General features: G+C 45.6%; 1 protein-coding gene across 4 annotated transcripts in view; it reads right to left on the bottom strand.

Moving 5' to 3' along the window:
• Window positions 1–4,403: 4,403 nt before the first annotated feature.
• rerea (arginine-glutamic acid dipeptide (RE) repeats a) overlaps window positions 4,404–15,059 on the bottom strand; it is a 123,241-nt gene continuing 112,585 nt past the window's right edge. For 3 of the 4 annotated variants that reach the window (XM_053424549.1, XM_053424551.1, XM_053424552.1), the window contains 11 exons: window positions 13,127–13,289; window positions 12,920–13,012; window positions 12,161–12,360; window positions 11,806–11,967; window positions 11,619–11,732; window positions 10,121–11,523; window positions 8,986–9,202; window positions 8,181–8,901; window positions 6,999–7,169; window positions 6,708–6,888; window positions 4,404–6,605 (listed from right to left, as the gene is read on the bottom strand). In XM_053424549.1, coding sequence (XP_053280524.1) covers window positions 6,572–6,605; window positions 6,708–6,888; window positions 6,999–7,169; window positions 8,181–8,901; window positions 8,986–9,202; window positions 10,121–11,523; window positions 11,619–11,732; window positions 11,806–11,967; window positions 12,161–12,360; window positions 12,920–13,012; window positions 13,127–13,289 — 3,459 coding nt within the window. In that variant the 3' untranslated portion in view covers window positions 4,404–6,571. The remainder of the gene's footprint in view (window positions 6,606–6,707; window positions 6,889–6,998; window positions 7,170–8,180; window positions 8,902–8,985; window positions 9,203–10,120; window positions 11,524–11,618; window positions 11,733–11,805; window positions 11,968–12,160; window positions 12,361–12,919; window positions 13,013–13,126; window positions 13,290–15,059) is intronic. The other variant, XM_053424550.1, reaches the window with a different exon arrangement.

Genomic DNA, 15,059 nt, shown 5'->3' with positions numbered 1-15,059 from the left:
GAGCTGTTATGTTCACAAGACGAAAACATTCTGAACAGTGAAAGTGAACATTTGAGTCAATTTTCAAAGGATGAGCTGGAGACGTTCCTCAGATGTTGCGTTCAAAGCGCCAAGAATGTGGTTTATAAGGTCAAGGCATCCTTGTACTTTAGTTTGTTAATATTATTCTGGAGTCAAACTGAATTTGAAAAAATTCCCCTAATGTTTTCTTGACTTATCATGTTAGATCACACGTGATTATTTACAAACATAATGTCTCCTGTCCCTGGCTGTTGTTGGCATGGAGGCATAAAAATAAATAAAATTATCCCTGACAATGACTCATTATTAGTATAATAGATAATAATTTCTCTCTTAAACAGCTAAATTAAATTAACAGAAAAGGCACAACCTAATCTTAGTGTCATGAAAAGCATCTCTGGAAAATGTAAAGTTAAGAATCATAATGATGTTATTTCAGAGAAGAGCAATAAAACTAAATTAAAAAAACGAGAGTGAACTGGAGAGCGATGCGATCATCTTGTCAAACTGACTCCTGAGTTGTAGCCCACTGAATCTGATCTAGGCTTCACGACTCTCTGGTTTAACAGTTTGTTTGTACGCGCACACATGAAACAAATCTGTCTTCGAGTTACAAAAAGTTGCGACACCCACATGAAGAGTTCACATGAAAGTGGATCGGGCTGAGCCACACCGCAGAACGCAGAGTGTTTCTTGATTTCATTCTGGGATTCATTTCCCCTTTGAGCAGCGGAGAGGTAAATCAGACGACGGCTCCGGGTCTTATTTTCATCTGAAAACTAAATTTGGAAGTGAGCTCTGCCAATTGAGCCTTTATCCGCCCCTGCCACAGTATTTTTGCGATGACACTGGGGGGGGGGGGGGACATTTTCACAGACTCTTTATTTTTTCAGACTTTCCACAGGGCGAGTGGTGAATTGAAAAGCCGTGCTGGGAAGGAGGTGAAATGTCAGGTCTACGTGAGGCTGACGGAGCACAGGCGCAGAGGAAAAGAAACATGCACGAGGACAGTGGGAAGGGCGAAACCCAGGACTCAGTGTGCAGCAGCAGCAGCAGCAGCAGAGTCCCAGTGAACATTAAGTCTCTGCCAGCTGCATGTTTTATGACAACACATTAAAGAGGAGCCTGGAAGTCTAGGTTGTGTGAGACTTGCATTGTCTGCCCTCTGCCAGTGAGGAACCGAACCTGGCACGCTTTGTCGAACAAAGAGCTGCTGCGACTCGGACTGCAGGCCGCTCCCCTGAAATCCAACTCAAAACAATAGAGGCAGAAGGGAGAGGGAGTGTGGGAGAACGAGAGGCAGAACGCATGAAGTTTGTGGTCGGCCTCCTGAGGGAGTGAGGGAGTTTGTGTGTGTGTGTGTGTGTGTGTGTGTGTGTGTGTTGGGAGCGGGTGAGGAAAGCTTGGGTCGGACCCGTGGCCGCACCGGGGTTGATCTGTTCCTGCAGACGCGGGTGAATCCAGATCGACTATGAGAGGAATGTGAGAGCAGGATATCATTAGGAGCATTGGAGCTGCAGCCCAGGCCTCAAACACACAGCAGGCAGCAACGCAAACAGACACAGAGATAAACCGACACAGACGTGCACACACACTGGGAAGAGTCATTACAGCACACATGCCGGGAGTGAACAGTGAGGCTGGTCAAAATGGCAGCCAAGTGTTGGAGGATGAAATATTACACTGTGGTATGCAGCTGTACAGTACACAGCCCCCCCCCCCCCCCCGTTCATTTTGTTCTTCAAAACCACTCTTAATGGCGTCCAACTTAGATGCCATGTGAAACTCTAGTTTTCTTATGATCAGAATACGATTTCTTTATAAAACATAGTCCACCTCAAAGTCATCTCAAACCAACAGGCTGATGGAAGAAGCATTCAAAAGTACTAGCAGCATACTTTAGTATCTAACTTGTCCCTTCTCACTTGTATGTTCTTATAGATTACAGCGCTCAATAATATAGAGGAGGTACGCAAACATTTGACTTTAGTAACAGAACAAATAAATAGACAAACAATTACTCTTATTAATTATCATTAATTATTCATGCCATCCGGAGGCCCCCCTCTGCAGCCTCCATGCTGGACTTGATGGCTTTCCTTTTGAAGTGTAGACCATGCACAGATACATAGCAATGTATCATATTTTATAAAAGGATAATGAAGAATCAGGTTTGATTCCCCAGCGTCCTTCATGTGACAGACACGGAGGTGATGTTTTCTGTAGGACCTCTGATCTAAGTGCTCAAAGAAACAGTGACTTTTTATTTTTAACCATGAAGCAGACTATAAAACCTTACTTTAACCCTTCGCTACACTAAGGTTGTTTCGGTGATATGAATATTCAGACGGCTGAAACACAGGGACCAACGTTATTTTTTTAAATATGATGTGTTTATGCTTCTCTGAGCCTGGTTCATTTGCATTTTTAAATCTTTTAATTACCTTTATTTGCACGCATCAGAATTCCACAGCTGTGCCCAGTTTGTGAGATGTTTTACATCACCACAGGTAGACCACTGAATATCATTCCACTAAGAAGAAACGTTTAATCCAGAGGGAGTCATGGGACCAGTGAACCAATATATTCTTACGTTTTTTCTTAGCTTTTCTCTTAAGAAGGCTCCTATGAAAACTCTGTGTAAAACCTAAAGATAAGTGACTGTTGTTGTCAATAAGTATTCTCCTCTTGTTTAAAATCTCTAAGAGACTTAAACAGATAAATACAAATTTGCTAATATATGCACTGATATCTATTTTAGGATAAAATGGATAAGATTTTACGGTAATTTAAATCCCATTGTAAAACTGTAGAACAGCATATTTGAAAATAAAAGAAACATAAGTGATTATTTCTTTCTCATATAAGAACAAATCTCAGATAAGAAAACATTGGTGAATGTCAGAAATTTTGTAACAAACGATGTCAGTGGGTTTTAAGTAGAGAATGTTTTCTTAAGCACAGCTGCTGAATGAAGACCCTTGTTTTTATTTTCACTCCATGCACATAAAGGTAACAAACAGGATGATGGTTTTCAGGAGAACACCAGCCGTAAACTATCTGGTATCGTGTCTCTTGTATCTAATTCAGTCGTCGGATGAGGAGCGAGTCCACCGCAGATTTACTGTGTGTGTCAACACGGCTCTTGTTCAGATAAACATGGCCCTGCTCGGCTCGGGGGCAGCCACAGAGGAACCCGCCGGAGGAGCGCGGCTACCTTCCGACTGAACGCACTGATAGCACGGGGGCTCCTCTCTGAGCATCACTCTCTACAGGCAGGAACAGTGGAGCGAGAGGAAGGAGGACGAAGGAGATGAGGAGGAGGAGGAGGAGGAGGAGGCCCTGTGTCCGAGAACCGGCTGCAGCAAAACACAATAAAACTGAAAAGATATATTGCTATTCAGACAGAGGGAGATCTGTTTGTTCTCTATTCTTTGAGACCATGTTTTCCTGTGTGCCTGCCTGAGGGGTACACATAGTATTATGAGAAGGATTTGAGATGACACAAGTCACAGTCGCTCCATCGCCGGTGTGGAGGAGGAGGAGGAGGGGAGATGAATTATTCAACCAGCCAGCCGCTGCTCGGCTCTGACGTCTTGTTGTGTCTTATGGGGAGGTGAAGCGAGCCGGCAACAACAAGCAGCACCTCCCCACAAGGCGGCCGTCACATGACAGCCCCGGGATACAGCATCCAAGGAACCTCGATTTTCCCGAGGACAGGACATCATTTCAGAGAGCAGCAGCAGAATAATGGCTCCCTCTCAAAATGACAGGCATCGCCGCGGCACACCATCACAGATTGCCAGGTCTATCATTCCCCCACTCACGCAGGATGAAATGACAGCCCCGGCCCCGCTGATAGCAAAGCATCTCAGCCTGAGTAGGTGTTCCTTCTGGCTTAGTCTGGCTTTGATGTTATTATACCACAGCAGAGCAATATTCAGCCCTGAGATTCACTACCTGCTGCTGGGATCATCTCTCCAAGCTCACTGTTTGTGAAGCTGAGAAAATGGAAGTCAGGGGGGGAAAAAGGAATGAAACAGCAATGTTTGATCTGTTCTCGAACACATTTCTCCCGTCAAGCACAAATTCTATTATTCAACAGCAAATGTGGGACACAAGTATTATCACAACAGTCATTCTGCTCAGCCCGAGATTCACATTTACACAAATGTAGAAACATAATTTCTCCTTTCTCTGTCTTAGCCGCTCAGTCAATGAGCAGCGAGCGATCTTGAGGATTTGCCCTCAAAACAGGATTATGGTCTCATAGCTGCTGGGATTCTGCTCCAACTCAACACACAAACATCTGTGTTTACAGAGAAATAAATGATTCAGTCACGAATCAGACAGCACAAGAAAAAACAACATGAAGGTGCAGGTTGTGGTGTAACTTAGTCGTTTATTTTAATTCCACAAATTTTTCAAAAAAATTACAAAATACTCAAATGGAGAGAACACAGGACTCACAATTTTTCTTATTATTTCTACTTTTTGTTTACATTGTGTCATCCCATGGCGACTACTCATATATACAATAAGCTTCAAGATACCAGTATATATATAAATCTTAGCAGTCAGAATTTACATTCTGCTATTGCCGCTTTGAAACAAGAAGCTAAACCATTGACAACACTTAACATCAAAGGTTTTGGAGACACAAAAAGTGGGGAGTAAAAGGCGAGGGAATCATCAGGAAACGAGGCAAAGGATGATGATGATGGCGAAGATGATGATGAGGAGTACATCGTCAGAAGAGAGACAGGAGTCCGTGGGAGATGGCAAGACAGAGTGACAGGTTGTTGTCAGGGCTTAAAGATGTTTTTTTTTTATCTTTAAAAAGGGGGAATGAGTTCAATGATGTTTCAAACCGTTCAAATGTAAATCATAGTGCTTCGAGAGAAGATATGATCATTTTAAATGCACGTACAGTTTCTTCATTTGGTTAAAATAAACAATAAAAGCCACAGTTTTCTAAGTGTCATGACAGTTTAAACAGTCTTAGTGCACAGAACAAATGCAGAAAATATGTCATGGATAAAAAAATAGTAATGAAGTTGGGCTCATGTGCACTGATATGACGCGTCAACAATACTGGTAACAGTCAGTGGCACATAAACACACAGGAGAATGTGTGCATCCCTCAGGAACCAAGGCATATGAAAACATAGTGAGGACAACATACACACTCTCTCTCGCTCTCTCACACACACGCACACACACACGCACACACACTCGTCAACTGTCTACCTGCTGGTGGTCGTGTGTCAGCAGGACCCCTCTAGTGTCAGAGTGAACGTTATTACAGCCCATAGCGCTGGAGGACCACTTCCTCTGACATGAGCCCTGCAACAAACATGGACGACTGGACCAGGTGAAGCACCAAAACACAAAACGAGCACCGACTCACAACCATTCACACGTTTAAAAAACAATCCTAAAGTCCTGTTAGGCTCTGGTCATAGCGAACACCGTTAAAATTCAAGTCCCATTCATTTAAAGGAAAATGTCTTCATTTCAGCCTAATGTTACTGATGTCCACATTATTAAAACCATTCTCTGTAAAACAACAAAGTCATGGAAGCATCAATCCATGTTGTTGACTTAAATATTGATGTTTAAAGAAAAGGACTAAAACCAATCGAGTGGGGCTCAAGGAAACTCTTTCAGTGCAAGCTTTGTTTTTTCTTTTCTTTTAGACTCCGGCTCCGGCGTGCACTCCACAGAAGCCTCGGCGACGACCGCGTCACCTCTTCAAGTGTCTCACATCATTTTTAACTCAACGAATTGAGTTTGCACATTCTGACAACCTGCGGCGTGTCAAAGGTGTGTGTGGTGCATGGGCGCGGTGGCTGCGTGGGGTTTATGGTTTACACCGTGTGTGCGGCTCTAGATCTAACACAGTGATGTCAGAGGAACGTCTCAACTGAACGGCAACTCTCTCCGAATCTGCTCATATAATGCCATTGTGCTCCCCTCTGAAACAAGGGATAATGCTTCAAAACAACTATATTGGAGGTTGAAACGACTTGGTTTGGAGTCCACACCTAGTAATAATAATAATTATAATAATAATTATATGTTTATATATACTATTTACAGACTCAAAAAACGCCATGCTGTAGCTTTTCTTAAAATTATGAAAAACCTCCAACAATGTATTAAAATAAATGTTGAATTTAAGATAGCACTTGTTATTTTTCAATAAACGGCCTGACTGGTGTTGTCTTTTTTTTTGTTGATAAGCACAGTGTCTTGTTCTAGCACCTACAAAAAACGTCAGGGAAGCTTGTCATGCAGGAGTCTTGAGGACGTTGTCACTACTGGCTATTTACCAAAGAGAGTCAATGTCTTGAAAAATCATAATTAAAAATAAAGTCCTTGACAAGAACAGAAACCAAAATATCAGGGGAATTCTCAGACGATCCACTTGTCCTTGTTCTGTTCTTCCAAACTGAATGTGTCAAGAGGAGTCTGGAGAGACTCTGCCAGACCGCTCGGTAACAACTTCCTGTGTCCTGCACCCGTGTGTCGCCGCCTCCCTCGGCTGTTACAGCTGCTTGTCGCTCTCCTTTTTCAGCCGACTGAAACACAAACCACGTTGAATGTTAATATTTAGAAAAAAAAATCAAAGGTACAGCAACTCAGTTTATCTTAATGAGTCTAACTTCTGTTGCTCATCTGACCTGTAGTAGTCCTCCTGGCCAGGCATTGGTCCTCCGTGCATGTGATGGTGACCGTGGAGCCACTGCTGCTCCATGGCCAGCCTCTGGAGCTCCGCTGACTGTGCATGCATGGCCTGCAGCTGGTGGGCTGCGGACATTTGCGGCGGCAGACCTCCTTGTAGTTCCCGGGGGTATGGCGTACCTGGAGGAGGGGACAAATAAAAGATCTGATCAGGAAACGTAGCAGAGGGGAGCAGATTGATCAGATATTATTTTCTTGTCAATAAGAGCTGATATTGGCCGAGAACCTACCGAAGACTGGGTGGCGCAGCATCTCGTGTTCGTGAGGCTGGCCGAGGAGAGCGTTGGGGATGGCGCCGGGCGGGTAAGGGAAGCGGGCGAGGTGGGGTCCGCCTCCCAGGGGGTCCACTCCCAGGGGGTGGCCCCCAGAACCTGACGGACAGACAAGACATTCCCCCCCACCTTCGAGCCATCAGTATCGTAGGGTTCAAGGTGCACTCATTGACAATTCATGCAACAGACATTAGTGATACACAGCTTCATATTGTATTACTACTCTCAAGGTTGAGCCAAAGAGCGCAGGGACCACTGTACTTATATTTATCAACGAGCAGCATCTGCTGCCTCTATCAGAAACTTTAGATATAACTTGATCTCATATCGTCAGTGCGAGAGCGCAGAGAATAAAATATGAGGTGGTGTTTCACATCATACGGTAAAAACTACAGAGAGTGGAGGTTAAGTTGACCTGCTTGACTTTCTTATGACATAATTTTTACCTGCTCAGCTATATTCAGCTGATTTCAGCGTTTGTAAAGCAAACGCTGAAATCATTATCATTATCATCTTTGGGTTTACTGTGCCCTATTCTTTATTTTCATATAAACTTCCTATAAACTGGAATCACACCATTGAAAACAAGTTCACAAGCTTCTTTTACTATCTATATTCTAAATCTACATCAACTCCTGTTCGCTGTCTTCTATACTAAGTATTTTTAACTATTTTTAACAAGTATACCTCTACTCACTCTGACAAAAAATTAGTTTTATCCAGTCTTCCATACTGAAATGTTTTAGTCAATAATGTTATCAGTTTAAATAAGAGGACTTGTATTCTAAAATGTGTGCGTCAAACAGTATTTATCATAAATAACTATTCAATTTAAAGTGAAATTAAATCAAGTGATTATATAAAAAACATTCCAGCAGCTCATTTACAGCTCGTTTGCTTATCTTTGTTATCATCATCCACAACCTTTTCATATCAAAATCTATAAATAACCTATATTTCATAATAACATTACTATAACAATAAAACATTAAGACCGTTAAGATAAAGATACAACTACTACTCAAATGATAAATAGGAGCACTTAGTTTCTCCAAATGGACACTGTTTTTAATGTCACTACTCAAATGTGTTCTAATGTTAACAGAGACATTCATTTAGCTAAGCAGGGCTTTCTTTTACCTTGGTGAAGAGGATCTTGCTGGTGGAGGTGTAGATGGGAGTGAATATGCGAGTGCTGGTGGTGGTGCGGCGTAACGTTGAACATCTGTAGACGGGCGATGGGGTCGTTGGCCACTGAGGCCATCCTCTCAGCATGGAGTCTCTCTGCAGCCAACCTCTCTGGGTAGCTCATTTCTGACCGCATTTGGGGCCCGCCGAGGGCTAACCGCTCACGCTCTAATGGGTTCAGGCCTGGATGGAAGGAGGCGAATGGGTGAGGGCCGGCCATGGGGGGCAACGTGATGGCCCCATGTCGGGCAAAGTGCTCCATGGGGTTTGTAGATTGGTGGAGTGTGTCCATCTCTGGAGGCTTAACCTCGAAACCTGGCTTCATCCTTTCCCTCAGCTCCCTCTCGCGGATCTCCCTCTCACGCATCTCCCGCTCTCGAAGTTCACGCTCCCGCATGCCTGGGTCAGCGTTGTACAAGCTGGGCATGTGATAGGCCAGCAGCTGGTCTGCCGGGTTGAGGGACACAAAGAAGGGGTGGTTTCGATTGGTGGGGGACATGACGTGGGGTCTGGCGTACTCGCTGAGGGTGCGCAAGGCGGGGGTATCAGGGCCGATATATGGAGGCACAGCTGCAATCGTAGTGGGGGGGCCTTCGTAGTGTTGGCGCATGTGGGCGGCGCCCATCATCTGTGATTCACACATCCTGGCTTCATGAGAGGAACTTGAGGCTTTCTGTGACGACAAAAACAAATGTTTAGAGGCATAAAAACAATACAATCACTGCCAAATAAAAGTGAGACAGACCAAATCACTCACCGCAGCACGCTCCGCTTCCCTATCCCGTTCCCGCTCTCGTTCTCGCTCTTTTTCCCTCTCCCTCTCCTTCTCCTCCCTTGCTTTCTGTTCTACTTCCCTCTTGGCTTTCTCCAAAGCGTCCTCTCGTTTTTTGGCCAGTTTAGATGAAGCCAGGGGAGTGAAGTAGTAATCTGTCCTCGCACACGAGTTGTAACCTCGGTCCAGGTGCTTGTAGAACCTGTGGACACGACAGGGTAAAAATAAATATTAACACATTTTCCATGACAAACTGACGATGAGTCAGTGCATAAATATTTCCATCAAACAGACAAAATGGGCTGTAGCCATTATATTATTCTTAACCCTCTGCATGACTCATGGCAGGTTAAAGTCCAATTAGATGAAAATAAATATTGTATACGCTCACATTGGTCCATTATTTAAAAGCTTAGATTTCACATACAAAGTATACATTAAAATGCTCATTGCTATTCATTACATTACATTACATGTCATTTAGCTGACGGTTTTATCCAAAGCGACTTACATTTTAGAACACTCAGCATTTATGAGGGGCCATTTAAGGGTTCAGTATCTTGCCAAGGACACTTAGGCATTCAGATGGGATAGAGTGGAATTCGAACCGGCAACCTTCTTGTTGAAGGGCACCCGCTCTATCCCCTAGGCCACGCTCTCCCTTTAGAATTTTTACTATTTTAAGATTACATTACATTACGTTACATGTCAATTAACTGACGCTTTAGTCCAAGGCCACGCTCTCCCTTTATTCATTGGCAGTCTCAGAACCACTTAACCAAAAGGGAACTACAGATACTCATAGTCTGATGCCGCAGTTCACTGTAATTCATCTCCCTGCTCTCAATCCCTGATAACCTAGCCATCGGCCACTCAGAGCTCAAAGCTAATTGTGGCCTTGGATGCTGTTTTGCTAAGGACATTTGATTTGGTGCCTACATCAAAGCTTAAAACCTGAAGGCAGAGGCACTTTGTTGTTCCATGTGTCTGAGAGCTAATCAGCATCCCCAGACAAGACAGTAAGTAGCTCAACAGACAACTGATAAATAGCAGCTTGCGCAGGTGTATGTTTTTGTCTTTTAAGATGTGTTGGGGTCGATATATCTGTTTGTAGACATACCGTGCTGACTGGCTGGCATGGCTGGGTATATTGACGACAGTAGGCTCTGGGGAGGGGCTTCTCTGTGGGGGTGGGGGGCTCTCTGGCTCTTCCATCTCATCCAAAGGCTCCTCTTTGATGTGTACTGGTGGGAGTGCTGGGCCCGGGCCGGCACAAGTGACTGAGGCAGGCAGCGGCATGGAGATGGAGGAGGATGGAGCGGAGGAAGATGGAGGCTGTAGGCCAGGCATAGAGTTTGATGATGATGATGACGATGATGACGATGATGATGATGACGGAGGGCCGGTTGGAGGTAGAACTGTATTGAAAGGATGGGATGAGAATGGCGGCTGAGGCGGCCCGTTGGGGTGTGAGGCTGCTGCGGAGGGCGGCAGTGGAGGGGCTGGAGGAGGCTGGTGGCTGGCGGAGGGTGGGAGGCTCTGGGACTGGGTGAGAACTGGAGGCTGGGCTGGGGGAGGCAGAAGTTGCTGCCCCTGAGGCATGAGCTGTAGGGGAGGTGGGTGTGCTGATGGAGGGTGGTGGGTGGATAAAGAGCTGAGTGGCTTGAGGGCAGGTGGTGGAGGCAGGTTTGAAGGCATCTGAGGAAATGGAGGCGCAGACACATGAGGTGGATGTTTGTGGGACTGTGGGTTGGGTACCTGAGGGATGGGTGTGGTTGGTGGGGGCTTGATGTGAGGCATGGATAACGGGGCAGGGGGCAGGGGCAGCTCTCTGGGAGGCTGCCCTCCACTCTGAGCTGATGACTGCGACTGGGAAGGAGGGGTGTGCGACCTCTGCTGTGATTGGCCAGAGATTGGCAGGGGTGGGACCTGAGACTGGCCTATAGGGAAGCCCTGAGGGGGCATGGAATGAGGGTGAGGCATGTGTGAGGGACCAGGCTGCAGTGGATGCGGCATGAGAGGCATAGGCCCATGGTGCGAGCTGGGTAATGACTGAGGCGGGACTTGGGGGCCAGGAGGCGGAGCCTGAGTCAGAGGTGAATGTGGAGAGGGAAGCCTTGGAGGATGAAGGGACGCTCCTGACTGGATAAGAGACATCGGGCTTGGCTGGGGCAGGATCTGGGCTGGTAGAGAGATGGAGGCCGCTGTGGGGGAAAGCTGTGGGGGCAGGGAGGGGGCTGAGGCCGCAGGTGGAGGAGGTGCCGAGGAGGCTGCTGAGGTGCCTGGCTGACACAGTATGACTGCAGGGTGCTGGCTCTGCAGGAGCTGCTGCTGGGCAGAGGAGTCCGAGTCGCTCTCATTATCGCGGGGGCTGGGGATGCTCGGGGAGGAGCTCCGGTTGTCCTGGTCAATGTCCTTAGGATCGCTACTAAGCTCCTCATTGATGCTGCGCCCATCAGAGCTCTCGCCCTCTCCCTCGCCTTCACCCTCGAACTCTGAGGGTGAGTCTGGTCGACTGAGCTCCTTAGGGACAGAAGAGAGACAAAGTTAAGCGTGAAGACTCGAGGTCTATGCAATCCATTAAAACACAAGAGACAATACAAAGACCAAAGACTCACTTGTGTCTTGGACTTTTTGGCAATGGTTCTATCTGACTCCTCCGTGTCTGACGCTCCCTTCTCTCGCTGCCGTTTGGCACTTTTCATAGGTGAAGGAGGCTCCTCTTTAATCTTCTGTGGAGCATCAAAACCATTAGGCTACATTCCACACAGATATGTGCATAATGAGAGTCTAGGTTGTGTTTACCTTGCTGGGCTTCTTCATTGAGTCTGTCTTGCTGTCAGTGCTGTCGGTACTTGCTGCGCTGGGTGAGGTCCGTCCGCTGGAGCGCAAATCCTCGTTAGTAGGGGAGGCTCGGCCATCGGGACTAGCTGTCTGCTTCTTACGACCACTACGTAGTGTTGACATCTATTGACAACAATCACAGTCAACATAAATCATCAGTTATATTAATCATTTTATAAATCTTAACATGATTGTCAGTGCTGTCCCTGTACTCTAGAGACGACGAGCTACTGCATTGTAGCCTGGCTCTGTTTTTCTCCAGGGACAGCGCTGAGATTTTTGAAGGTGAAAATAGAGATAGAGAGTGGGTGCGCACCGAGCCTCGGTTCCGTCGGGTCCTCATGCTATGCTTCCCGCTGAGTCCATCCTCTTCCTCTTTGACAGGTTTGAACATAAATGGTGGCGGGTCCACAGGCTTCTCGATGGGGGGCAGCTCACCGTACTTCTTGAAGTGAATACGGCAGTCTGTGCACAGCAAGATGTTCTCCCGGCCCCCGTGGTGCCAGTCCTTGGAGGCTGAGGAAAGCCATTTACAGTTGTGAAACAGAATCTCTCACAAGTGGTCATAAGAACAAACAACACACAAAAATGATCTTGCAAGTGCAGTTATATTACCAAACACAGATAATGTCCTAACTAACTTTGTAGTCTATGAATATAATTATAATAATCTATAAAAAAAAAATCATGCACAAGCTGAATCAAGGATGATGTTTATCTCAACTTCACACTTTATTTACATTAATGTACTAATGAGGTCTGTATAGGTTAACTCTATAAAGCAGAAGTTGTTAGCCACCCCTGTTGTTATGGCAGTAACCTAAGTGTGATCAGATGGGAGCCTGGCACTGGGAGCCAGCTGTGTGGGAAGAGGGGAAGGATAATGATGTGGAGAGAGTGAACAAGCTTTGGGCTCATGTCTAATTTGATCAAATTAGTCCTGACATCCTCTCATGGCCATCTGTCACATAGCACCGCATAGAGCAGGCTCACACTGATCCCAATAAGGACAGGAATAACCAAGCAAGTTCGTATGACGAGTGTGAGCGGCTGTGAAAGTAACGTAGTGTCTTACTGGTAGTGAAACAGTGGCGGCAGGCGTAGCCCTTCAGCTCCTGTTCGCTGTCTTCGCTGTCAAAGTCATCTTCACTGGCTGAGCTGAGGTCCACTGGAAGAGAGACAAAGAAGAACACTTACTACACATCGCTTTAACAGCAGAGGATATCAGGTATCGTCTCCCCCTCTCCCCTCAGCTGCCATTCAACGGGTCAAATGTACTTACAGAACTCGCTGGAGGGAGGACGTGAGGGAGTGTTGACAGGAGTTGAAGCAGTTCGTGTCTTGATGCGGCGAAAGACGGGCTGGCGGCGGTGTCTTCGGTGGGCTCGACAACTGGCTGCTTCTGGGGTCTTCTTCCAATAGTAGTAGAAGGTAATTAGCTCTCCCTGGAATGAAACATGAAATAAACGCTGTTAAAACGAGAAAAATATATCACAAGAAAACAAACACACATATTTGTAATGAGGCGAAGGCATCAGGAGACGACTTGTCCCCTTGGCATCCACAATGCCCATGACAACAGTCATGCATCAAAATATTTCTCTCATGAAAACCCGAAAATCAAAAGGCAACATTTCTTGAAGTTCTTGTGAAATAAAAATTCCAGACAGATTGACGAAAACCCCGATCACGCTACATCCCCTGCAGTAAACTGTGTGCCAGAGGAATAAAAAGGTAACTGAATTAAAATGCAATTAGGTCTATTCGTCAAAATTATTGAAAAATTGTCACGATGAAATATCTGCGGTTAGGTTGAAGAAAATATGTGGAATGCACATAAGCAGTCAGCATAGAATTTCATAGTGAAACGCCACGGAGCGGGTCAATCCACACCAGGATTTGTAGCTGGCTGGGCATGTTTGTGCTGTGGCCCTGTCTGTCCAAGGATTAGGCGAGGAGGCTCACTGAATGCAGGGATATTAGGATCAGTGCATTGGTGGCTGCCTGGGTGGCAGGAGCTTGAATGGGAACAAAAGAACATGTCAGGCAGAGCTTTGGCGCTACAAATAGGGAGTGAAATGGCTCCTCGCCCCTTCACTGGAAGAGTCAATTGAACTTTAATCAAACATTCGGAGGGGTGCGCTTGCCAGTGAGCGAGGCGGATAAATCCTGTGTACAAAGGGTGCCAGGAAATCAATACCCAACTGAAACATTAACACATGCAATCATGGATCAGAAGGCACTTTGCTGAGGCAGCCTGTGCATGTTAACTGCTGCTTTCTGGCCTCACCCATAATACACAAGTCTTGAAATTTGGCGAAAGGAGTCAGGGACAATCATCCAGTTTTCTTTGGGGCTTTGCCCTTTTCCCCCCTCACCATGAACTATCAGTTGTTAGTGGTCCTCACTGGCTCTATAACAAATTCATGAAGGTGCGGTGTGACTGTCGGGTGAGCAGTAAGTCACCTGTAATCTTTAAAGCCCAAAGGGCACCCATCCACTGTCTGAGGTCTGTATAACTGCTGTTCAACAAAGCTCCCAGGGTTTAATGGCTATTGATTGTTTTCCTAGCTCGCTTCAGCATTGAAACCTGACATAAATTAGTCAACGCATTGCTCTCTAAAACACATTAACAGCTTATCTGCGACAGCTTAGAATCCTCTATCAAAATGTACCAAAACAAACAATGGCAGGAAAAGGATTTGATTAAACGGTCGAACAGTTGTTAATGGTTATGAAAAGCTCCTGACTCAACATGGTCACAAATCCAGCAATTTCAAAGTCTAATAGGCTGGTATTAATGCAAAGATAAAGGAAACAGCAGCTTTAATTTCAAATTTCTTATCTCATACAACACAAAACTACTTGAGGCTAGTAGGATTGGTTTAACAGTTTGGGAATTATCCAAATTTGTTTCTTTATCACCAAATTGTGTGAGTAACTGATGTTAAGGATCAAACTAGTCTTTCTGAATCGCTGCTTTGATTGGCAGAAAAAGCTTGACGCAGTCAGCTCAGACCACTTTAATAAGATCTCCCTTCATGTGGCTCTTAGGGGATATTCATATCTCCCAGTGGCTGTAGGACCACATCTTATCAAGAGAAGCAGTGCTGGAAAGATTTACTCAGGGTGACTGAGCAAAATGAAACCTCAAATGTCAGGGTAAATTAATGTGCTCCACTGTGTTATGGCAAATCCGCCGCTCAGGTGTTAAT

This window comes from Pleuronectes platessa, chromosome 6 (assembly GCF_947347685.1).
Source record: "Pleuronectes platessa chromosome 6, fPlePla1.1, whole genome shotgun sequence".
NCBI classification, from domain to species: domain Eukaryota; kingdom Metazoa; phylum Chordata; class Actinopteri; order Pleuronectiformes; family Pleuronectidae; genus Pleuronectes; species Pleuronectes platessa.
Note: the sequence above shows the minus strand (reverse complement) of the source record. Positions and strands in the feature narration are given on the sequence as shown.